Consider the following 24,769-nt stretch of genomic DNA (forward strand, 5'->3'; position numbering starts at 1 on the left):
ATAAGTGATGAGAAGAAAAAATTGGGGAAAAAGACTTTAGTATGTTTTGATATCCTTATTTTCTTTTTCTTTTTTCTCATTAAGAAGGTACCATCATTAAACAACAGGAAAATAAAATTTGGAAATATTGTTGTGCACAAAATTGCAAGAATGCATAATTAAATTTAGAATTTGTAGTAAGGCTTTCAAGCCACAAAATAGAAGTAGGTGGCCAATCTTAAGCAAAAGTGTTGGTTACAGCCTTATCATGAGATTGAATGGTCTTGCTACTGATGGACGAGTATCAATCATACATGATGCTATTGTTGGACTTCTCTTAAGGTTATTTGATGCTATTATTATAGATGTGGTTTGGTTGTTTGGACGACCACTATGGACGAATTAACCTTAGATTGATCCCCATCAGATACCATAGTTAATCCTAATTTTTACATATACACAAAAATTATACTCTTCTCTCTTGAAGTTTGGGGAAATGATATTTTACCCCAAACTCGAAGGGAAAAATAATTTTCCTTCAATTAATATCCGATTGACCAAACTTTATTAAATTAATATTTAAAATATTGTGTATTAACATGCCCTTTGCTTAAGGGCATGTTTTCAAAATTATCTTACTTCATAATTAAATTGACTGTTTTAAAATTTTAATTATTAAAGTGTATTTAAAAATATTATGTTTGAATTTTACTTAGTATTTCTTTTCTTTTTTCAATGGGTTATGGAAAGATTTGCCATTACAAGTGTTTTGGTACTTTATAAATTTTACATTTTTATTCTAAATTTATCAACCTTTTTTTTTTACTAACTATTGTTAAACTTTTGTACAGAAATTTCTATAAAAATTTAGAATAATTCATTACTAATATAAACTTGTCATTGTTGATTATCATGCCTTATCATAGTCAACCTATATTAAAATGACTTTTTGTGTTAAAAAATTCCATATAAACTAATAAATTTTTAATGTAGATTTAAGGTTATCCAGATAGTAACCTTCTTGAAATGTTTAATAAGAAAATCCAACATGCGTCTCTATATATATTATGTCGAGGCCTTCCAAAAAGAAAAATGAAATTTGCAAAGATTTATATTCAATGTTCCAAGGTCTAATAAATAAAAAGTATTGTTTCTCCAAAAAAAAAAAAAAAGAGGTATAACAAGGTTTTTAAATCATAATCGATTTAGTAATTAATTATGATTAAAGTATGAATAAATATATTGTGGGTGTATTTTTTGCTTCAGGGAAACTCATGTACTCCCTGGCATTTTTTTGCTGATGGTACTCCTTTCTCTTCAGCTCATGCTTATAAGGCAAAGGGAGGAGGGAGTTTTCTTCGATATAGGACAGCAAAAAATGCCAGGGAGTCCATGAATTTCCCTGAAGCAAAAATATATATTATTTTTGTTGAGAATCAAAATACGAATAAATATTAAATTTTTATAACATGGTAAAATTAAGTAAAGAAAAAACATTTAAACATCCTTAAAATATATTTTTACAAAGTTTTGGTACGTCAAGTAAAAGATAATAAGAAAAATAACATGGTACTAAATAAATTTTATATCATACCCCACGAATCACACCCTTCTTTCTTTTTTATTCTTTTTTTTATCCCTCACCCTTTCGTTTTACTTCAAGACTTCAAACATCATAGCGCATGTGGGGCTATGATTACCACATGAATAAACAGATTTGGTTTCTTTTACTTTTGTTTTTGGCAAAAATACTTCTTTTTTTTCTTTTTTTTTTTTCTTTTTGTGTGTGTGTGGAGAAAAGATGATAAGCAAAAATACATTTTGATACCTCTTAATTTGTGTTTTCTGTCTAGTCCCCAAGTTCAAAATGGTCAATTTACACCATTGACTATGAGCGTAGAGCCAATACATATTACATACACACTATTGTTGATGAAAAATTCCTCCAATATAAAAGTAAAAAAACAAAATAATTACCCTTATATGTAGACAACGGCGATAAACAAAATTGTTTGAACCTCCAATCCCCTTACTAAATAGGAATTTTTGAAGAGTGTTATTTTTTGGAACTTGAAAGATTTAACTTTGTCTTAAAAATTCCTTTAAAAAATTGTCTTCTTCCATTCCTTTTGACATTAAAATTTTCTAAAATATATCATTGTTCAAAAAGTTTTTTCTTGAAAAATATCTCATTTTTCTATGTTTAATAGTAACTTTTATCTCAAAAGAAAAAAAAAATAGCAACTTTAAAATGAGTTGAAAACTATTTTTTGACTTTACTTATTTAGCTTAGGGGGTAAGATAGTCGTTTTTTTAGAAACTTTTACGGAAAAACAACTTTATCTTATGTTAAGCTATATAAGAAAAGTCAAGAGATAAATTTATTTTAAACCATTTTTTTTTCTGATATTACTAAACATAGAAAAATGCGAAAAATTATTTTCAGATCAGATTTTCCATTAAAACAAATGAAAATTAACAAAAAAGTTATAAATTCGCCTCCAAATTGGTTTGGAAGAATATCATCTATCCTGTTATGTATAAATTTATAAATTCATCTACATACCCCATTGTAATTATTGAATAAAAAAAAATCCATATGTATTATTTTAAATAAGTCACATTACTCATTAAATAGGTCATTAACTAAAATTATACATGAATGATTTTTGAAAAAAAAAAAAAAACACTTTAATTTCACAACATGTAAGTTTGTAGGTAATAGTTTCATATAAAAATTATCAATAATGCTATATCCATAATATTTTCATAACAAATTTTATGTGGCAGATTATTACTGATAGACAGAAAAAGTAATTTAAGTGGTATATTCAAATTAGAACCAATAACAACTTACTATATTTAATTTTTTTATGAAAATATAGTAAAAATGTTGTATACATAATCTTTCTAAAAAAAGTAATGAACAAAAAAATCATCAATTTCAGTTTTTTTTTGGAGATAAAAGTAATCCATTTCAGTTAGTAGTGAAATTTGGTGTGTTTCTAATTTACGGGTTAAAAACAAAAAAATCCAGTCATAAAAAAAACGCAAGGAATAAGAAGACAGGAAAAAAAAAAAAAGGTAACCGTAAAAATCTGTCATTGTACGAAAAAGGGGTCAAAATCTGACTTTTATATAAGATTTTCAGACCAAGCCAACGCATCCGATTCAGATTCAACAACTATTCGTCGAACTCATTCTTTCTCTGCACAACCAGTTCTTAGTTTCATCAGTCTGACAATTAAACTTTCTCAGGTTAGAGATCTTATGGTTCCTCTAACTGATTTTTCTATAATCTATTTATACTATTATTTAAGGGGACCTGTTTGGATCGGCATTTTTTTTTTCCCCAAAATATTCTTATTTCTCTAAGTTTAAGTGGAGAAAAAAATAAAGGATAATTTTATAAAACTACGTTTTTTACTTCTCACTAAAACATTGCCAACAAAATAGGATCACTTTTTTTTTTTTTTTTTTTTTTGTGATAAACAGGACCACTTCATGGTTAAAGGTTTTCAATTTTTTTTAATAGAATTTGTTTTCCTTACTCCATGATCTCATGTTTGTTTGTTTGTATTTTTTTTCTTTAAAAAACTCCTATTAAAAAACTATTACTATAACTTCCCATCCATCTCTTTTAAATTTAGCAAATTATTAACAAATACCTCTCCTTCTCTTTATCTTTAGTTACCACCTTTTTTTTTTTTTTTTGTGTGTGTGTGTGTGGTAAATATTACCAATCTATTGGTTAAACGTTTTCAATTTTTTTTAATAGAATTTGTTTTCCTTACTCCATGATTTCACTTTTTTTTTTTTCAAATATCTTCTTATTTATTTTTAATTTAAAGAAAAAAAAACACTCCTATTAAAAAACTATATTACTATTAACTTCCCATCCATCTCCTTAAATTTAGCAAATTATTGACATATACCTCTCTTTCTCTTTATCTTCGGATATTATTTTTTTTTTTTAAGGGAATTATGTATGGTTAGTTGGTTACTTTAAAGAAAAGAAGCAAACTCTCCTAACAAAATCAAGAAGGTTTTATTATTAAAAAAAATAAAAAATAAATAAGCACGTTTTTTCATAAAAAAAAAAAAAATCAAACAAATGTGAGATCATGGAGTAAAAGAAGAGGATGGCTACCGCATTACTGAAAAAAGTGTGGGGAAAGAAAAGTGAAGTAAAAGGAGTTTTAATTAGATTTGATGGTTGGCAGAAAAATAAAGCACGTTTTGTTATTAAAAAAAAAAAAAAAATTCAAGCATTTGTTTTTGTTTTTTTAATCTCAAACAAAAAGAATCAAATTTAAAACAAAGTGATAAACTTCAAACTAAACAGTTTTTAACAATTTCCATCATGCACACCTTTTACTAACTCATGTTCAAATAATTTACATAACTAACAAGCACCAACACTTCTCCTTGCTATAAAAACAACACAAACTTCTCCTCCCTCAAACCGTTTCCAACAACACAAAGCAGATGCTAATGGTGAATCCTTATCAACATCTCCCTTTGTTTACGTTTATTTACTTTTATCTCTATTTTTACTTAAATTTTTTTGTTTTTTCAACAGGAATCAACGAATCATACTAGGATTTTCATACCGATAGATCGAGCCTTGGCGTCTTCATCCACTCCATCAATGACTTAGTAGCTGACAACGTTAGAGAGAAGAAGCACTGAGATGTTCATGCAAACCTTTCTTTCACACTTCAAAGTGGAGAAGAATCCTTCCCATCAAAAAGTAATAGTTTTCCTTCATAAATTTCAAGCCTAAAATAGGCATTCTTAATAAATACTAGCCTCTGAGCACGCGTGTGCTCAGAGGTTCTTCTATTTTTTTTTGTAAGGGTTAATTTAGAGCATTTATTATACTTTGAAATTACTACATTTTCCAATCACAAAAAAAACCTAGGTGTGTGATGAGTATTATGTGTGGTGAAATAATTTTTCATCACACCCCTAGGTTTTTTTGTGATTGGAAAATGTAGTAATCCCAAAGTATAATAAATGTTCTAAATTAACCATTGAGGCATAAAAGAGTAGACACCTTTTACATCACAAGGGGAGGAGAAGGTCTACCTTACTTGATTTTGATGTCATGAGCTTTAGTGCTCGAGCAGATGGCCAAACTAATGACACTTGGGTTCATTCTTATTTCTCTCTCACTCCTTCAAACAAACAATTATACTATACTAGCTTGCTAATTCAGAATTCTTGGTGTTGCTAAAAAAGTTTTTGACCAGTTCATTACTTTTTCTCCCATCTTTAACATTTTAAATGGAATTAGCTTTTTTTTTTTTGTGGGGGGGGGGGGGGGGGGGTGATCAATACATGTAGGGCTGTCCATGGGTTGGGGGGGTTGGGTTTTTGCCCAACCCACAACCGACCCGTAGAAGTTCAAGTGGGCTATTTTTCAACTCGCAACCAACCCGTTACAGTAACGGATTCGTCGGTTCGGGTCACCGGATGGAGGTCGTCGGTTTTGAGTGAACCCAATATTCACCAGTGTCCAGCGAAATGCGGCAAGATTTTGCCAAATTTGGCGAGATCTTGCTAGATCCATCCAAGATCTAGTGAGATCTCATCGAATTCAGTGAGATTTCTGCCAAATCTTGATGAGAAATCAGCGGTTTGGCCAAATCTGGTGTTTATTATGCCAGAAATCGACAAATTTAAGTGAAAAAGTGGTCGGAATCTGGGAAAAATGGCCAGATTTTATGGTCTTCAGGCGGGTCGGAACACAGGTTTTAGAGGAATAGATCCGAAACCGACCTGCTAGCATCGGGTTTTTGGAGTCAGGACTCGAGTCCGACCGCCAGAGCAGTCGAATCGGGTGGTTCTGGGTCGGGCCCAGGCAGGTAGGGCAGGTGGCGGGTTGATCTGGATAGCCCTAAATGCATGTATAATAGTACCAAAGTAACCAAACTCCTTCAAGGTCCATAGGACAACTTAGTAAAGTTAGTGGAGTTCAAAAGCACTCTTACAGTCCATAGGGATCCATATGAGTTATGATTTAAAAGATAAATTTCAGCTGTTGAGATTTTCATCACTATATAAGTTACAGATTTTGCCTTTACTTCAAGTAGATCCTTTTTTTTTTTTTTTTTTTTTGCTAAGTTATTTCCTACAAACTCTTTATAGAAAATCTCTAGGGGTGTAATTAAAAAATTATTTCACCCAAAAACGTAAAATACTCATCACACCCCTAGACTTTTTTGTGATTGGAAAAAGTAGTAATATCAAATTATAATTGATTCAAGTTATTAACATTTACAAAAAATTAAATAAATAAATAAATAAAAGCCTCTGAGCACGTGTGTGATGATTTTAGTTTTATAGTTAGCAGATAAGTTTGTTGAAAGATAGCTCTCTTAGCTTTCACCATCAACAAGAATGAAAAACAAAGTGGAAAGATACTTAACGATATTTGAAAATGAGAATTGAGAAATGTAGTAGCAGCATATAAATGGGAAACAAGATTTGGATCATGGCGCATTGATAGAACTTTGTTTATAAATGTAACTTTAGCAAATTTCACTGCTTTTGAGTTTTAGGTCTTCTGTTACAGAAAGTTTGGCTTCAAAACTTGCCTCCTATAGTAGGAGATGGTGTATACATATGTATTGAAAGTTTAAAATATTATGACAAAATTTATGATATTCTACTTTGAAAAAAAAAAAAATACACATTTATTGTTTTTAAATTTCCCTCACAATCTTTTACAAATGTTCTGCAATAGTTCTTTTCAAGGGTTTGAAGATCCCAAAAATAATATACATATGCTAATAATATCATATGCATATTATTTCTTAAGTTTTGATTTCATCAATTTTATTAAATAATTTTAAAAAAAGTTGGAACTATATCCTAAGTTTTGATTTCATTAATTTTGTTAAAGAATTTTTTAAAAGTTAGATTTGTTCTCTAAATTAAAAGAGATTAGCCTCTGAGCATGCGCGTGTGCGCGTACTCAAAGGATATTGTTAGCATATGCATATTATTTCTTAGGTTTTGATTTTTTCATCAATTTTGTTAAATAATTTTTAAAAAAAGTTGGAACTATATCCTAAGTTTTGATTTCATTAATTTTGTTAAAGAATTTTTTAAAAGTTAGAACTACTCTCTAAATTAAAAAAAGATTAGCCTCTGAGCATGTGCGTGAGCACGTACTCAGAGGTTCTTTTATTTTTTGGGTAAAATGAGTGTGTGCTCAGAAGCTCTTTTATTTTTTGGGTAAAATTTAATAATTTGCATCCATTATAATTTGAGATTATTACATTTTCTAATCACAAAAAAAATCTAGGGGTGCGATGAAAAAAATATATCACCCACAATTGCATTACACTCATCGCACCTTTAGGTTTTTTTTTGTGATTAGAAAATGTAATAATCCCAAATTATAATAGATGAAAATTATTAAATTTAACCCAAAAAATAAAAGAGCCTGTAAGCATGAGCTCATTTTTCCTAAAATATAAAAGAGCCTTTGAGCACGCGCTCACACGCTTGCTCAAAGGCTAGTTACTTATGATTTATGTGTTGCATTGGAAGATGTTAAATCTTTGCTTGTCTTAAGTTTGTTGGATTAATCATTTGGTTTGACCCACTTCATTTTTCACGGTGTAATTAAAAATTGACGAGAAAATTCGACATGCATATATGCATGTATGTGTTATTGTGGGTATTTGTGTGTCTGAAAGTATGCATTTTTGTACATGTGTGTGTCTATGGTGAGGTGTCATGAACTTTCTGTGATGCAAATTAATTAGATGAATTTTGCTGGGAAATGGGTTATGGAAAAAATAGACATGCATATATGTATGTATGTATGTGTTAGTGTTTATGGGTATTTGTGTGTCTGAAAGTATGCATTTTTGTACATGTGTGTGTTATGGTGATTTGGTGAGTTGTCATGAAGTTTCTATGATGCAAATTAACCAGATGAATTTTGCTGGGAAATGGGCTATGGAAAAAATCGACATGCATATATATGTATGTATGTGTTACTGTTTGTGGGTTTTTGTGTGTCTAAAAATGTGCATTTTTGTTCATGTTTGTATGATGATTGGTGAGTTGTCATGAAGTTTCTATGATTCAAAATAATCAGATGAAATTTTGTTTGGAAATGGTTTATGGATAATTTATGAAGTGAGATATTTTTGGGACCACACATGCCCCACCTACCCATTCACTACCCACCACTCATCTCACACTACCATTTCATCACTTGGCCGGCCATCCTTCTTCTTATTTTCTTTTTTTTCTTTTCTTTTCTCTCATACACTCCTCTCTGCTCTTATATCCTCTCATCGGTACTTCCACACCACAACCACCACCATTTCCACCATCATTTTCCAGAAAGATCATCGGAAAATTTTGAGAACCTATAAACATCTTCACATCCTTTTTGAGGTAAAAATTTCTAATCTTTTTTGTGGGTTTTACACTTTTGCTTGAGGTTATTTTTATCTAAACTTTAATAATGATACTCATGTGATTTATGAGTATTGAAAGTGATATTTATGTGTTGGTATGTATGGGTTTTGTATTGGTGGAATTATTTGATGATTGGGTATATGGTTTGTGCTAATGATGACTATTTAAGATTTATGTATGGTGGAAAATTAAGGGGTTTTGAGTTATAACATGTGATGGTTGGTAAATCTAATTTTTCCATTGCCATTGGGTTTATTTGGAGTTAGTTGAAGTTCTAACTTTCTTGTTTTGGAGGATTATTTGATTTTGCTTTCGTAGGTCTCTTAATGATGTAGTGTAAATTTTATGGAAGCTAGTCATAATGTTGGGGATGATATTAAATGGGTTAACCTTATAAATTGGAGTTTATGCCTTGTGAATCAATTTGTTGAGAAACTTTAGGAGTAGAATATATTATTATCGATAAGGTTAAATACTAGGCTTGCCTAATTAAGTGCTCATTTGACAATTCCTAAATTGTAGCTAGATACAATTTCAAGCTCTATGCTTATTATGATAGATTTACTTGATATTGTTTAGGTTCTAGCTAATCTCCTTGGAGCTTGGAGAATTAGGCTTTTGCAGTTGCGAGGTAAGTAACTTTTTAATGGGATTTTTGAAAAATAAACATGTTGCATAAATGTTGTTTTTGGGTTAGACACTTTTTTGGAAACTACCTATGAAAATTATATTTTCCTAAAAACTATTGTGTCGTAACCTTAATATATGTATGATTATATATGAAAATGCATCATATTTGGTATTGCATTTGGGGAAATGCATGAATTTGTCAATATGGAAAAATGAGCATCTTTTATTTAACTTTTGATAAGGAAATCTTGGATTTTATGGTATATTAGAAAATTTAAAGATGCTTGTCTTGTTATGTGGGAAATTAATAGAAAATCTATTGACAAGAATGAAGTTAAAAACCTTACAAACTTTGTAGAAGTTAGATTATTTAAGATTTTTCTGAAACTACCTGGATATAAACTATGTGTTTCAAAATAATGTAACCTATGAGTTTTATGTGGTTTTAACACTATGCCATGTGTGATTTTTCGATGATCACCCGATTTGGTTTCCGTAGTCTTTGTGACAATGGAATCAAATCTAGGTTAGTGCCATTTTACTTTGAATGACGCGTTCTTTCCTCCTACCCATGGGGGGAAGAGGTTCCTTAATTGTGTGTGGGTGAGGCTGCTGTCTATGGGGCCAAAAGACCACATGTAAAAGAGGTCCTATTTGACGCGCTATTTATGCTGCCCATGGGGGGAGAGAAAAATCTTGAGGGTATGGGTGAGGCTGCTGTCCATGGGGCTAAGAGTCTGCATACTAGAGAGGACAATATCATGCCAGTTGTGAATGGGTGGATCCCCTGACCGGTCTATGTGGTAGTGTGGTATATTTGTGATAATTTACCTTGTGTTAGATATTATGGCCTTGAAAATTATATTGTTGGTGCTCACAGATTATGGTATATAGTTTCAAGGTATTTACTTTGAGAAACCTTGTATTTCATTATTAAATCATTCTTGTCATATCATATTATTGTTGAAAATGAAACTTGCATTTCCCCCACCCCCATTAATTATGCTACTTACTGAGCTCTGTCTCATTCTATTATTTTATAAAATTTTCAAAGTAGACAACAATATTTTGAGACAGCTTTTTGGTGGCTAATAATAGTTAGACTAACTATTAATGGAGGCTGAACTTTTGTAATGGAGATATTAGATGATGTACATTTTAGAATAGACTTGACTCATTCTTTTGTTTATTATAGTGGTTGTGACTTTATTCCCACTGATGGGACAAGCTAATGATATGTAATTATTTATTCAGACCTTCATTCTTTTGTGACCAATGGTTATTGTATTTATTGCACAGAGCTTTGACATACCTTGAGAGTATATTTAATGGAATTATTATGATAACTCTTGATGTTGGTACTTGATATGATTTTATTTGGATTGAATTGTCAAAATGAACAAAATCTACAAGTACTTTGAGATGTCTTTCTCATGCTTTGGACCCTATGGGGTTTGGGGCGTGACAGTGACTATAGGTGATTGGTGAGTAATGAAGTTTCTATGATGCAAAGTAATCAGATGAATTTTGCTATGAAATGGGTTATGATTCTTTTGAATATGGTGTGTGTGTGAGAGAGAGAGAGAGAGAGAGAGAGAGATCTGGTATGAATTTTACAGAAGTTGGAAGTTTTGATGTAGTTGCAATATTATTTTGGTGAATTGAAGGCCTAAAAAAATTGTAACCACTACACAAAGCTCTCACTTTTGTGGGATCTGTGAAAGGTGATTGTAGGTTGTTAAAATGTAATTTGTGATTGACAAGTGGCTCCCTAAGTGTCAAAGAAAGAAGCAGCTGAAACCTAGGAGTCAACAAATGATGAATCCAGTAGTAGCAAAATTGAACAAGCATGCAAGTGGACACCTCATGGACAAGTGTCAATTAAAGAGAAATGAAGCAAACTTCTATAGTATTCTTGAAGCTTGTAGTCATCCTAAACTCCTAACTCATCTATATATAGATGTGAGTTGTAAAATGATGTATGTAACATCCAGAAAAAGAACAATGAAATAGTTGTGCTGCAATACTCTGTTTTTCCTTCATATCTAGCATAACAGTAACATCTCTACAAAAGTAAAATACTAAATTCTACTCCTAAAACAATACTTGCACCCAACATAGGTTGCCTTACGTCAACGTTAAAAAATAAAAAAATAAAAAATAAAAGTTTTAACACTTATTGTATTGATATATGCATTCATGGGAACGTGTTATTGAGCAACAGAATTGGAATTTATAACCTTTCACTTTTTTGTGTAAATATGTTGCTAATGTAATTTCCAGTGCTGCACATTCAGTATGCTTAAATAATGTTGAGCATAACTTCAATTGAGCTCTGTTTATGATGGGAAGTGCGCTGTACAAAATCAAACTAGTTCACATGAATTATAATGATAGTTTTAAGTTTATATAAAATGCAAATGGCCTAATGTGGTTGTTCTTTGTTTAATACAGGAAAGATGTTTGAGGGGAAGGTGTTGGGAAATGGTCTCGTTGAAGAAGAGAGGGAACTTTCTAAGTCTTCAACTAATAAGGTACTTGGTTATATACTGAGACAGCTTCTCCCTTTTACTTTCTAAGGACTACAATGGTACTTTCTCTATATGTTTGACAGGTTTAAATCGTGTATACTGTTCTTGAAAAGGTGAAGTGATTTCTGTTTATAGTTGTCAAGCTTTTTAATTAGCTTTTCTGTCTACTTTCTAAACTGCTGCAACATTTAGATGTGTTGTACTCTGCGGTAGAAATTCCTTTCTTGTCTTTCTGCCTTTGGGTGTAAGCTAATGAGTATAGCTTATTCTATATTAGTAATGATGCTAGTTATGTTTATAGAGAGAGAAAACAGCAAACCTTAGGTATTTTTTCTGTCATTTTGATTATTTATTACTTATTTAACTTTATTATCTGCTATCTATAATTCAGTAAGTTTTCAGAACAAATGAGTATAGAATTACCCCTAGGCATGAATACTGTTAAGTAAACAACACTGAAATATACAGGTGGTAGCACATACGTTTATTAACTTAACATAAAATTTTAACAACATTACAAGAGGCCAGATAATTAATCCCATCTTTTTTGTTGGCAGAGATATGGTTTATCCCATATTTGGCCAATTGTTGAATGATTTTTTGCATACAATGTTTATGTTTACGTTTTCTTTTGATTGGCAAATTACACATGCACCCGATGGGTCTTGAAGTTGAGGTAGAGCTCATTGTATTTACTTTTTGCTGCTCCTCTCTCTCTCTCTTGTTTTGGAGGGGGGATGCTATAAATCATCTTCACATCAGTGGAAATAACTACATTAACCCTGAAATTTAGGCTTTTAAATATGTGAGTAGCAAGTCATGTCTAAATCAAGTGCTTGGGCATCTACTCCATTGAATGAAGGGATGGGCCATTATAAATAGCAGTAGTAGATACAACGACAAAAGTGTATTTTACTTGGATTTTTCTGTGCAGATTACCATCTCTATCCTTAGTCAGCTTCATAGGGTTCTGGTTTGTCATATGCAATTTTATCCAGAAAATTTGAGCATTTTGGACATCAAAGATGTTTGTTGTCTCTGAAAGAGTTGCAAAGGTTCTCTTTAAATCTGTTTAAACCATACTATAGAGGTTTTGTTTATTTTGAAATCTTTCATAAGTCACCTTTAAAATGTTTTTTTATAAGAATTATAGTCTCCAAGCTGCAAATCCTTCTGAGGGATCATAGGTCTGTTCCAATTAAATCAGCTGCAAAATCTAACTGCTATGGGTTATGTTCTAGAGACGTATGTAAAGACATTGTAGCAACAGGTAATGCGTTTATGGATGTAATTGGCATGATAGGTGAGCTTTGCCATCAAGTTATCATTTTCTAAGTTGATCTCTGAAATTTTTTAGCATAATCATTGATGCAGTAGATGACTCCACAGTTTTGAAACACAGAGCATTCAAAGAACTGAAAAAGGGAAAGGTTTAAGGTTTTTGAGGTCGGATTGGGGTTCAACCGAGGTCAAACCATGACAAAATAAAAATTATTAATTCAATTTCATAGAATTAATATAATAGTTTGTGACATAAAGACACATTCGAGTTCCCACGGGTGCATTTTATCAACTTTTTCCAAAACACACTCCCCTAAACTGGTTGAAAAAACCTGCTTGACCTCTGGTCCAGTTATAAAAACTATGTATGACACAACTACTTTTAAGATTACAGAAAGTAGTCAAGTATTCTTTTTCAATATTTTGTGATATGACTCTAATTGACAATTGTTTTGAGCTCGATGTTTCAAACCCTTTATTGCTTGTCTAATATTTTTTTCTTTTGTTTGTCTAAGGTTGACCCTGGTAAACCTGCATTACTGACCTGGCAGCGAAAGTTAAACAGTGAGGGAAGTGCCCTTTCTGAGTTCACTCTAAGTTTGAAAGAGAGAGTTCAGATGGTATGCTTACAGAATTAGATTTAATACCTTTTCTCTTTGGACCCTTAAAATCCTTTGCATATAAATGTGTTAATTGCTTTTTGGAAAGGCCTAAGGACATATACACACACAAACACATACATGCAGATCTGTACATACATACATACATACAATACACACGCACACATATATGTTGTGTATGTATGTGCTTATGGTTTCCTTCAAAGGTATTTTTAACTTGCTTATATTTCTGCATCCTTACCATGGTCTTGCTGATGCATCAGAATCACATGACAAATTCACGAACATTAGGACCTTAGCCCCTTTATAGAAGTATCATGGGTGCCAACTATATTGTTTGTTATATTTGGTAGGCTCCAATATTATTTCGGCTGTGGCGCCATGTCCGAGAAGAGGCTGCTAAAGGAAATGTAACTTTCTTTCTTTTTACCTATCCAGCTTGTATTGGTGCATTGGTTATGGTCTAGAGCATCTTTCTATTCTCTTTGCAGGGGGTTGCAATCAATCTATTTGCTAAACGCCTTGTAACTTCTTGTCATGGCATTCCCTTAGGTGGTATAGGGTATGTGTTCAATCTAAATCACTCATGATAGATGTTTATTACCATATAATGTAACATAAAAGCCATACATATTACACATTCTTTAATACATATACTAGACATTTGTGTTTCTAGTAGAAGATATTTATTATTGAACATTATATAACTTTATGTGAAGAAAATGCCAATGAGCTCTAGCTCAAATGGCACCTTCTCCCCTTGTAAAAGTAAGTTTGATGGTGAGGTTATGGGTTTACGAGCCACCAGGTGCATTTGTAGTTGACCAATTAAAAAGAAGTTTATGTGAAAAAAATGTGAAGCTGAGAATATTTCCTCACATTGTTTGGCATTATCTTTACTAACTATAACCAGCTGAAAACTTTCGGATCTTACCCAAATTATTGTATATTGCCTCTTTTTAGTGAGTTTTAGAACATAATCATCTCTTGTAAAAATATAATGTTCAGCTCAGGAAGCATAGGAAGGAGTTACAGAGGTGAGTTTCAGCGCTGGCAACTATTCCCTAGAAAATGTGAAGAGAAACCAGTTTTAGCAAATCAATTTTCGGTAAGTTCAATGAATATATTGTTGAAGTATTTTATCATTGATATGTTGAAGGAGATATTATAAATATTCCTTTATCTAAGGCTATGTTTTTTCGGGTGTTAGAGACCTTGTGTAGCTGTCAAAATGCAATGCCGTATCTGTCTTCCCAATTAAACTAAAGGGGTGATATGTTGAGGCATTCCTTGGCCCTATCTGGTCCATTTATCCTAAAACAGCTATTATCATAATGCTTTTGAGGACAGATTCAACTGTTTCAATCTGTTTTTGAACTTTTAAAAAATAGGTTTAAAGTTTTACTTTGTTCAAAGTAGAGTGATTTATGCAGCAGTGAGAAACAGTAAGTTGATTTAAGTTGAGGGAACAAAAAGAGATAGAGGAAAACAAAAAATAACATTACTAGAACTAGTAAAATAGGACACGTAAATTAAGGAAGTAACAAAGAGTATGACACCGGATAGAATAGAATGGTAGTAAAGAGTTCTTGTGGTCAATTTTTACTGGTTTGTTGAGGGTCCATAGGACCATAGGTGATACCAAAATTTTGGAACCAAGGCTTGATTGTTGTGGAAACAAAGAAATTAAAGGAGACTTTTAACACATCTTTTTTTTTTTTATGGATCTTTGGTTTGGTATTTAGTTCTGATATCATCATTAAATAAAATGCAAGTGGCTGATTTGGTCCTAGTTTACACGTTTTACAAAGAAATATGAAGGATGACGTCATCCATGGCTATGAGAAATTTATACAATATACAGGATATGTGATCCTAGATGGTGGGAAATGGTCAAAGACTTTCAATGGTTGATCAGAAAATGTTGGGATGAGTCTTTGATGAAAAGCTCATTGAAGCACTTAATGTTACTTTGATCAATTTTTGTTTCTATTTTCTATAGTTGATATTACAGTTGATCTTTCATTGGATGGAAATAAAATGAAGAACGGAACATCTCTTATCATTAGTGTCTTTCATTGGTTATAATCAAGTTTCTGCAAAATTTGGAATACAAATACTTGTGCAGGTTTTTGTTAAGCGCTCAAGTGGTGAAAAATATTCAACAGTGTTGTGCCCAGGGAGCCCAGAGGTGCTAAAGTAAGCAACTATTAGCTGCACTGTTAATTTGAATGCTTCAGAAATTCTTGAGAGCTTCATTTCATTTGTGCTTGAACTTACTGAATACTATGTCTTCCACAGAGAAACTGATGTTTCAGGGATTGGATCTTGGGACTGGAATCTGAATGGAGGCAACTCTACGTATCATGCTTTATTCCCAAGGTCATGGACTGTATATGAGGGTAATCGTTTAGTGGTATACTTCTCAGTCTACAATGATCTTTATCATGGATAATTTGTCTCATGCATTGGTCACCCGGTTCTTTTTAAATCCAGGAGAACCTGATCCGGAACTTAAAATGGTTTGTCGTCAAATTTCACCTGTTATCCCCCATAATTACAAGGAGAGCAGCTTCCCTGTATCAGTTTTTACTTTCACGGTAGGAAAAGGATCTATTAGATACATGGTTGTCTATATCAGATATATAGTTAGACTCAGTATTGAGTTGCGGTTTTAATTTTCTTCAGCTATACAATTCTGGAAAGACTGCTGCAGATGTTACCTTGCTTTTCACATGGGCAGTATGTCTCCTTTTCAAGTGTTCATCACTTTCAAATTTATGTCCTTTGGTTCCATACTTATGTTAGTTGTATTTCTTTAAAGCTTTTTCCTTCTTGGAGTTACCAAGTATATTTTATGTAGATTCCTGAAAAGAATCTGATGTGCCGGAAGTCATTAAAACTAATGCAAAATCTTCTTGTCAATGCCATTTTAGAATTCTGTTGGGGGGCTTTCTGAATTTTCTGGTCAACACTTCAATTCAAAAATAATGTAAGAAATTTGTCATTTGCTTGGCTTCTTCTTTATATATCTTACCTTTTCTTTTATTGATTTTTGAAATTAAAATTAGATACATACGCGTGCTTGTGTTTGTTTGTGAAGGATTAGATATTTGTGCCAGCATACGTGAGTGTGAAGATTGCTTATCTAATTTATAGCATGCCAATTGTTTATGCTAACCCATAAGATTATTTATTCTGCTAGGATGAAGGATGGTGTGCATGGTGTACTTCTACATCACAAGTACGCTCTTTTCAAATCTTCCCTTTGTTTGATCAGTTCATCATTATATGGTATATGTTCTGATACTCTCCGTGCAATACCCCTCACTTGCCACTATAGGACTGCAAATGAACGGCCACCTGTGACTTTTGCAATTGCAGCAGAGGAGACTGATGGTGTTCATGTCTCTGAGTGCCCTTACTTTGTGATATCTGGTAACTCTCAGGGTATCACTGCAAAAGACATGTGGCAGGAAATCAAGGAGGTTTGTAGACTTCCCATATTTTACATGCACATTCCATTAGAAAGGTTCTGGTAGGTGTAGTCAGTTGTCTGTGGTTTTACTGGCTCGAGACAAGTCTATAGGGCTCTTCTTTAGAAAGTTTCCCTTCCTTACCAAAATAAAAAATAAAATAAAATAAAAGACATCTCATCAGTTTCCTACATTTGCACATTCGTGCCAGGCTTTTAAGTTTTAATCTTACTGTGTATTTACAACTCAAGAAGGATTTTGGTTTCAGCAGATTGTAACCTGATTAATTAATATTGCCTGGCTTTTTCTTGGTGACAGATTGGCTGTCTTATCTTTTTTTTCTTTACCTGAACCAAGTATCTTCTTTTCACCTTTTTATCTAAGATTATCATGAGCTTGAAGAAGAATAATATATCTTGATGATTTTGGTTGAAAAAAGTGTGGGAATTGACTTTCTTTGAGATAGCCAGCCTCCAAAGAGGAAGGGGATTAGGTAGAGAGCCTAGAGGGGAAATAGAGGAATTTGTATCAATGTTCAATATAAGACCGATTACATGGCTCCTAGTATTTATAGTAGGGATCTTACACAGCAAGTATCAAGAAAAAAGCTCAAGATTGTCCTTTTAACCAACTACTGAACCACTACTTTGTAACTATTTAACTATCTTGGCTTTTGTCTTGCTCTTTGGTCATATCCACACGTGTCCTTAATTGGGTTGGACTAGACTTGTTGCACTTGGTTTAGCTAAATTACAATTTCAGCAAATCTGACAATTGGGTTTGTAGATCAGAAACTATAAGATTTGGTATTATGCCTTAAGAATATTAAACTGTTACTGTCAAAGTGAGATTTGATAAATAACATTGATCTCAAAAGTTGCGTATAGATGAAATAATCATTTAACAACTATTTTAAAAAGAATTTTCTTTGTGTTTTCACCTTTGGTAGTTTTGCCTCTCCCGTCCCACTGTCAAAGGGACATTTTCAGTCTTAAGGTTTGTTTTTTGTTTTCTTTTGTTGTTGTTGTTTTTTTTTGGGGGGGGGGGGGGGGGGGGGAGGGTGTTCGGTACATGGTGATGTTTATATTTTGATGCTGGAAGCACAACCAAAATTATTTTTTATTTAAATTTTGTTTGAAATCTCAGATTTAATTTTTTTGAATTTTGAATTTCATATTTTTCTAGAGTTTTACTATTGAATTTTGAATTTAATGTTGTTCATGATTTTATGGAATGTAACTGAGGCTTGATGTACTTCTTGATGCCTATTAAGGAGAGGCTCCAAGAATGGCTTGAAGCATTGAAATTTGAATTTTTTTTTTTTTTTTTTTTTTTTTTTTCATTTGAGAAGTTTCTCTAAGTTTGGTGGTGATTGCAAGCAACGTAGGTGCTGAAGTTAGGCAGATTCTAGGTAGTGAATAGTACAATTTTTTCCCCCCTTTATCTCTATTTTTCAACCTAGCCATCTGGCATCAAATTTCCTCAAAGGAATCTGACCTATTTTTATTTCTCCTGTTATGCATAAAAAGAAATAGCTTTATCTTCATTTCTCACATAACTTGATATGCGTATTTCTTTTCTAACAGTATGGATCCTTTGACCGCCTTAGTTCCATGGAAACGTCAGTGCCTTCAGAACCAGGATCATCTATTGGGGCAGCCATTGCTGCTTCTCTTACAATGCCTTCGAATGCAGTACGTTCTGTAACATTTTCATTGGCATGGGACTGCCCTGAAGTAAAATTTTCGAGTGGAAAAACTTATTACAGGTAGCTATCCAAAATTTTGTTTGAGAAATATCACATTTCAAAAAGTTATCTAATTGTTGAAAATTTTTATCAACAGGCGTTACACTAAATTCTATGGTACCCGTGGGGATGCTGCTGCAAAGATTGCACATTATGCTATTCTTGGTAATTAATGTTCCAGTGTGTGTGTTGTACATTGATGATTTGTATCAACTCTAGGATTTTAAAGTTTTACTCCATGTTTGAAAGCAAGAATATAAACTATAGTTCAACACATATGTAATAAAGTTGGCCATAATGCCCATACATTCATAAGATTTTTGATTGATAGGGAGTGCTAATACACAAAATAAATTGTTTTTATTGTGAAGAAATTGTTACTTCAATGCCCTTATTTTTGTTTTATTCTTTCTGAATATAGAGAATGGCCATTGGGAGTCCCAGATAGATGCATGGCAAAGACCTATTCTTGAAGACGAGAGGTTTCCTGAATGGTGAGTTTTGACGTGTTATTTGTTGTGCATGTATAGTCAGGTTCTAACTTATTCTGATGGTTTTCTACAGGTACCCTATAACTCTCTTCAATGAGCTCTATTATCTTAATTCAGGGGGGACAATTTGGACAGGTATTGTGGAGTTTGTCTTCATGATTTAGGACAGCATTGTGTGCACATCCTGTTTACATGAGGTTTCCTCTATTCTATTTAAGTTTAGCCAACACCAAAGTTTTGGGACAATGACTTGGGTGGTGCTGTATCAAAAGCGTTTTTGTGATTGTTGACTCAAGTAATAAGTAACCACGAGTTAGTTTTTATTTTTGCAGATGGATCACCGCCGGTTCATAATTTAGCAAGCATTGTACAAAGGAAGTTTTCCCTTGATAGTTCCAGGCCAGGTTTGAAAGACATAATCGATGTACCCCATCTAAATGATACCGCTGGTGATATTCTTGAAAGGATGACTTCAGTACTTGATCAAATCCACACCACAACTTCATCAAACTCTGCATTTGGGCCAAATCTTCTTCAGGAAGGAGAAGAAAACATTGGGCAATTCCTTTATCTTGAAGGGATTGAATATCACATGTGGAACACTTACGATGTCCATTTCTACTCATCTTTTGCATTAGTCATGCTTTTTCCAAAACTTGAACTTAGCATCCAAAGAGACTTTGCAGCGGCAGTAATGATGCATGATCCCAGTAAAATGAAAATTTTATATGATGGAGAGTGGGTTGGTAGAAAGGTGCTTGGAGCTGTTCCCCATGATATTGGAATGAATGACCCATGGTTTGAAGTAAATGCTTATAGCCTTCATAACACTGACAGGTGGAAAGATTTGAATCCAAAATTTGTCCTCCAAGTTTATAGGGATGTGGTTGCCACAGGCGATAAGAATTTTGCACAAGCTGTTTGGCCCTCTGTTTATGTTGCAATGGCTTATATGGAACGATTTGACAAGGATGGAGATGGGATGATTGAGAACGAAGGCTTCCCTGATCAAACTTATGATACATGGTCTGTCTCTGGTGTGAGTGCATACAGTGGAGGGTTGTGGGTGGCAGCCTTACAGGCTGCATCTGCCATGGCACGTGAAGTAGGTGATAAGGCATCTGAGGATTACTTTTGGTTTAAGTTTCAGAAGGCAAAAGCTGTGTATGATAAATTATGGAATGGTTCTTACTTCAATTATGACAGCAGTGGCAGAAGTTCAAGTTCATCCATTCAAGCTGACCAATTAGCTGGACAATGGTATGTTGTGACTGAAGCAATTTTCTAGATATTTTTTTAATATCATATTCTTTAAGAACATTAAGAATGGTTCTTTCAATTTATGATTGCATATGCGTGTGCGTGTGCTTACTTATCCAATTTTTACTTTTAAAATCAGGATAAAATCCTCTGATTTTTTTTTTTATCCAAGACCAGGGAAATATCTTTAGCAATTAGCATGTGCACGAAATGGTTTCTGGTATACATTATGCTTACACTAGTCTCCATGTGGGACAATTTCTGGATTTATCTAGAGCCTATGTTATATTTTGTATAGAAATACATATACAGTTGCATAACTCCACCTATGTCAGTGTTTTGTGTCATATATTTTGTTCATTGCTAGTCCTAAGCCCAGAAAAGGAGGGGGGTGGTTGTTGGCTGACAGTTAGCATAAAATTTAGTTACTTTATTATGAATATAACCCATACAGACACAAGTTGGGGTATCCTATACTAGCAGCCAACTCCAAAATTTTGGGACTCTTGGATTTATTGCTGTATTGTGTAAAAAATAATTTTTGTATTTTTTTTTAAAAATGTGGGAGAACTAAAGTGCCCATACTCTTGACCTTAAAATGGTCTTTTTTTTATTTCATTTTTTTTATATTATTATTATTTTTTCTGTACTGTGTCATGCGTGGTTATTTTATTTCTTTCAGTAACAATGGTGGTGGATTAGAAGTTTCTGCGTATTAACTCTGTAGGTATGCTAGAGCATGCGGTCTTTTACCAATTGTTGACGAAGACAAGGCCAAAAGTGCACTAGAAAAGGTCTTTAATTACAATGTCTCAAAGTTGAAGAATGGAAGGTGGGGAGCTGTCAATGGGATGTTACCTGATGGAAATGTTGACATGTCATCCATGCAATCAAGAGAAATATGGCCTGGAGTCACATATGCTGTTGCTGCAACAATGATCCATGAAGATATGATTCATATGGCATTTCAGACTGCAGTTGGAGTCTACGAAGCTGCATGGTCTAAAGAAGGACTTGGGTGAGTTAGCTCTTCGTTTGCCTTTTCTTCTAGAATTAGTTTGTTTTATTAACTCAAGCAGCTCAAGATAAATAACCAAAAGCTATTATGACTGTTTGTCGCATCAAACAAAGTGAACTTTGCTCGTTTTGTTTTCCTTGCTTTTGATAAGGATGCTTGGTTAATCCTATATTCCTATTACTCCTTCCCCTCCTTGCAATATATATATATAGGGTCCATTTAGATACAACTTATTTTTGCTAAAATTAAAAATTAAAAATTAAAAATACTGTAATAAACTCATTTTTAAATGGGTGAATAGTATTATTAGACCAATAAACAATACATAAACAATGCGTGAACAGTATTTTTTATCCCCTGCATAATGCTTTCATGTGATGTTACCGTTCACACATTGAAAAAAAAAAAAATCGGCAGAAAACGCAAACGATGGGTTTGGAACGCGGATCCAAACCCACACATAATTGTCAATCTTGTACAAATTTTCGTGCAAAACCATGTCATTAACTGTTGGTAGATTCAATAGTTTGCCTAAATCAAATTGATATTTTCTTTGACTTTTCGGCCTGATAAGATCCAAACCCACACATAATTGTCAATCTTGAACAAATTTTCGTGCAAATCCATGTCATTATTCAATAGTTTGCCTAAACCAAATTGATATTTTCTTTGACTTTTCGGCCTGATAAAATCATATCACTTATGCAACTTTATATAACTATATATATATATATATATATATATATAAAAGCGTGAATGCGAGAAATCACCGTATTTTGGTTTCGTGAGCCTTTAAGTTTTTTTTTTTTTAATAGTAGCTACAGTACCAAGTGGCACTGTAGCTACAGCAGCTACCATACCAAGTAGCTTTTTTTTTTTTTTTTTTAAGTCTTCCGTTTGTATTTTTTATTTTCTTTTATATATATTGTTATACTGATACAACAAATTTCACAATATTTTCACAATTATTGAGATGTTAATTTTTTATAAGTCAAAATAAAATAATAAAATATAAAACTGTGACCAACTACAACTGAAAATAAATGTTTTGTGAAAATATTGTGACACTTATTAGGTGAATGTGTAAAAACTATAGTTTGTTCAATATATACATTTTTTTTTTCAATCATCGATTTGTGCACTTTTTTTTCTACTAACCATATAAAAAGAGGCAATGCCTTTACAGGCCCCTTTTGGTGTAGTGAGCCATTCCCCCCCCCCCCCCCCCCCCCCACAAGTTTTGAACAGTTGCTACAGTGCTTTGGTTTCGTCAACCTCTGCACTATAGCTACGGTGCCTAAAGAGGGTTTTTTTTTTTTTTTTTTTTTTTTTTTTTTTTTTTTTTTTTTTTTTTTTTTTCTCTAATGCGCTAAAGCACTGTAGCTACAGTGCTTTGGTTTCGTCAACCTTTGCACTGTAGCTATAGTGCCTAGAGTTTTTTTATTTTTTATTTTTCCCACCAGTAATCGGTTTGTGTGTGTGTGTTTTTTTTTTCTTTTAAAATATTTATGTAAGCTGGTATATATATTGTTATACTGACACAATAAATTTCATAATATTTTCACAATTATTGACGTGTCAATTTCTTACAAGTCTACAGTATTTTGGTTTTGTGAGCTTTTTTTCCTTTTTTTTTTTTTTTTTTTTTCTTTTTTTATAAGTTTTGAACAGTAGCTACAATACCAAGTAGCACTATAGCTGCAGTACCAAGTGGCATTGTAGCTATAGTAGTTTTTTTTTTTTTTTTTTTAGTCTTCCGTTTGTACTTTTTTTTTCCTTTTATATATATTATTATACTGACACAACAAATTTCACAATATTTTCACAATTATTGAGGTATCAATTTCTTATAAGTCAAAATAAAATAATAAAGTATTAAAATATGAAACTGTGACCAACCACAACTAAATATAAATGTTTTGTGAAAATGTTGTGACACTTATTAGGTGAATGTATAAAAACTATAGTACTTTTAGTTTGTTCAATATATACTTTTTTTTAATTTATTTTAATCATCGATTTGTGTACTTTTTTCTACTAACTATATAAAAAGAGGCAATGCCTCTATAGTGCCCCATTTGGTGTGGTGAGCCATTCCCCCCCCCCCCCCCCCCACCCCCCAAAAAGTTTTGAACAGATGCTACGGTGCTTTGATTTCGTCAACCTCTGCATTGTAGCTACAGTGCCTAAAGTTTTTTTTTTTTTTTTTTCAAATGCGCTAAATTACTGTAGCTACAGTGCTTTGGTTTCATCAACCTCTGCACTGTAGCTACAGTGCCTAGAGTTTTTTTTTCCTCTAGTAATCGGTTTGTTTGTTTGTTTTTTTTTTTTTAATATTTATGTAAGCTGGTATATATATTGTTATATTGACACAATAAATTTCACAATTATTGACGTGTCAATTTCTTACAAGTCGAAATAAAATAATAAAATATGAGAGTGTAACCAACCACAACTAAAAATAAATGTTTTGAAAAAATATTACAACACTTATTGTTATCATAATATTTTCACAATTGTTGAGATCTCAGTTTCTTATAGATCAAATAAAAAAAAATGCTAAGTCCACAACATTTTAACATTAATTTCTATAGTGCCTTAAGTGTGTGTGTGTGTGTGTTTTGTTTTTTGTTTTTCTTCCTTCAAGTATGCCAATTGGTTTGAGATTTGTTTTTGTTTTTTGTTTTTTGTTTATTTAAGATCTTTATATGTTTACTTTGTACTTGCAATGCAAGTTTACATTGTAAATACACAAAAGTGGTTAATATTATACACATTTGCACAAAAAATGGTAAATATTGTACAAATTTTGCAAATGTGAACAAAATTTGCAATTTTTTTGTGTCTACCATATAAATTTACATTGTAAGTACAATGTATACATAGAGATATTGTGAAAATGTTGTAACGCATGTGTCAATTCCTTATGGGTTAAAATAATATAAAATAAAATAAAATAAATATCATACCAAGATCTAGCACAACTAAAAATTTGACATTTTGTTGTTATTACAATATTTTCACAACTATTGAGGTGTAAGTTATAGGTCAAAATAAGATAAAAAAAATATATATATATATAGGACTGGGATCCTTCATGGTTGAAAAAAGAGGTATTGTGAAAACGTTGTAATATTTTGTTGTATTCATAGATTTTTTTTTTTTTTTTTGGTTGGTTTAGTCAAATTTAGTAATCTATATATAAAAAGAGTAAACAGGAAAAGCTATCATAACTTTGTTACAGTAGTTTTGACTTGTTCAATTTTCACTGTTTTGCGGGCCTTTTTT

At 32.3% G+C, this 24,769-nt stretch overlaps 1 protein-coding gene across 7 annotated transcripts in view; it reads left to right on the top strand.

The window, feature by feature from the left end:
- The first annotated feature begins 8,152 nt into the window (after positions 1 to 8,152).
- LOC126716049 (uncharacterized) overlaps positions 8,153 to 24,769 on the top strand; it is a 120,077-nt gene continuing 103,460 nt past the window's right edge. The window contains exons 1-20 of one of the 7 annotated variants that reach the window (XM_050416974.1): positions 8,153 to 8,403; positions 9,007 to 9,058; positions 11,512 to 11,591; positions 13,385 to 13,489; positions 13,843 to 13,899; positions 13,981 to 14,051; positions 14,498 to 14,597; positions 15,618 to 15,688; positions 15,791 to 15,891; positions 15,986 to 16,089; positions 16,178 to 16,231; positions 16,426 to 16,481; positions 16,695 to 16,733; positions 16,833 to 16,977; positions 18,552 to 18,733; positions 18,810 to 18,877; positions 19,134 to 19,206; positions 19,277 to 19,338; positions 19,536 to 20,463; positions 21,146 to 21,293. In XM_050416974.1, the coding sequence (XP_050272931.1) occupies positions 11,517 to 11,591; positions 13,385 to 13,489; positions 13,843 to 13,899; positions 13,981 to 14,051; positions 14,498 to 14,597; positions 15,618 to 15,688; positions 15,791 to 15,891; positions 15,986 to 16,089; positions 16,178 to 16,231; positions 16,426 to 16,481; positions 16,695 to 16,733; positions 16,833 to 16,977; positions 18,552 to 18,733; positions 18,810 to 18,877; positions 19,134 to 19,206; positions 19,277 to 19,338; positions 19,536 to 20,463; positions 21,146 to 21,182 (2,328 nt within the window). In that variant the 5' untranslated portion in view covers positions 8,153 to 8,403; positions 9,007 to 9,058; positions 11,512 to 11,516 and the 3' untranslated portion in view covers positions 21,183 to 21,293. Of the gene's footprint in view, positions 8,404 to 9,006; positions 9,059 to 11,511; positions 11,592 to 13,384; positions 13,490 to 13,842; positions 13,900 to 13,980; positions 14,052 to 14,497; positions 14,598 to 15,617; positions 15,689 to 15,790; positions 15,906 to 15,985; positions 16,090 to 16,177; positions 16,232 to 16,425; positions 16,482 to 16,694; positions 16,734 to 16,832; positions 16,978 to 18,551; positions 18,734 to 18,809; positions 18,878 to 19,133; positions 19,207 to 19,276; positions 19,339 to 19,535; positions 20,464 to 21,145; positions 21,482 to 24,769 lie in introns of those variants that run through there. The other 6 variants (XM_050416963.1, XM_050416970.1, XM_050416978.1 and 3 more) reach the window with 6 other exon arrangements.

Source organism: Quercus robur, chromosome 2 (assembly GCF_932294415.1).
Source record: "Quercus robur chromosome 2, dhQueRobu3.1, whole genome shotgun sequence".
Lineage (NCBI taxonomy): Eukaryota > Viridiplantae > Streptophyta > Magnoliopsida > Fagales > Fagaceae > Quercus > Quercus robur.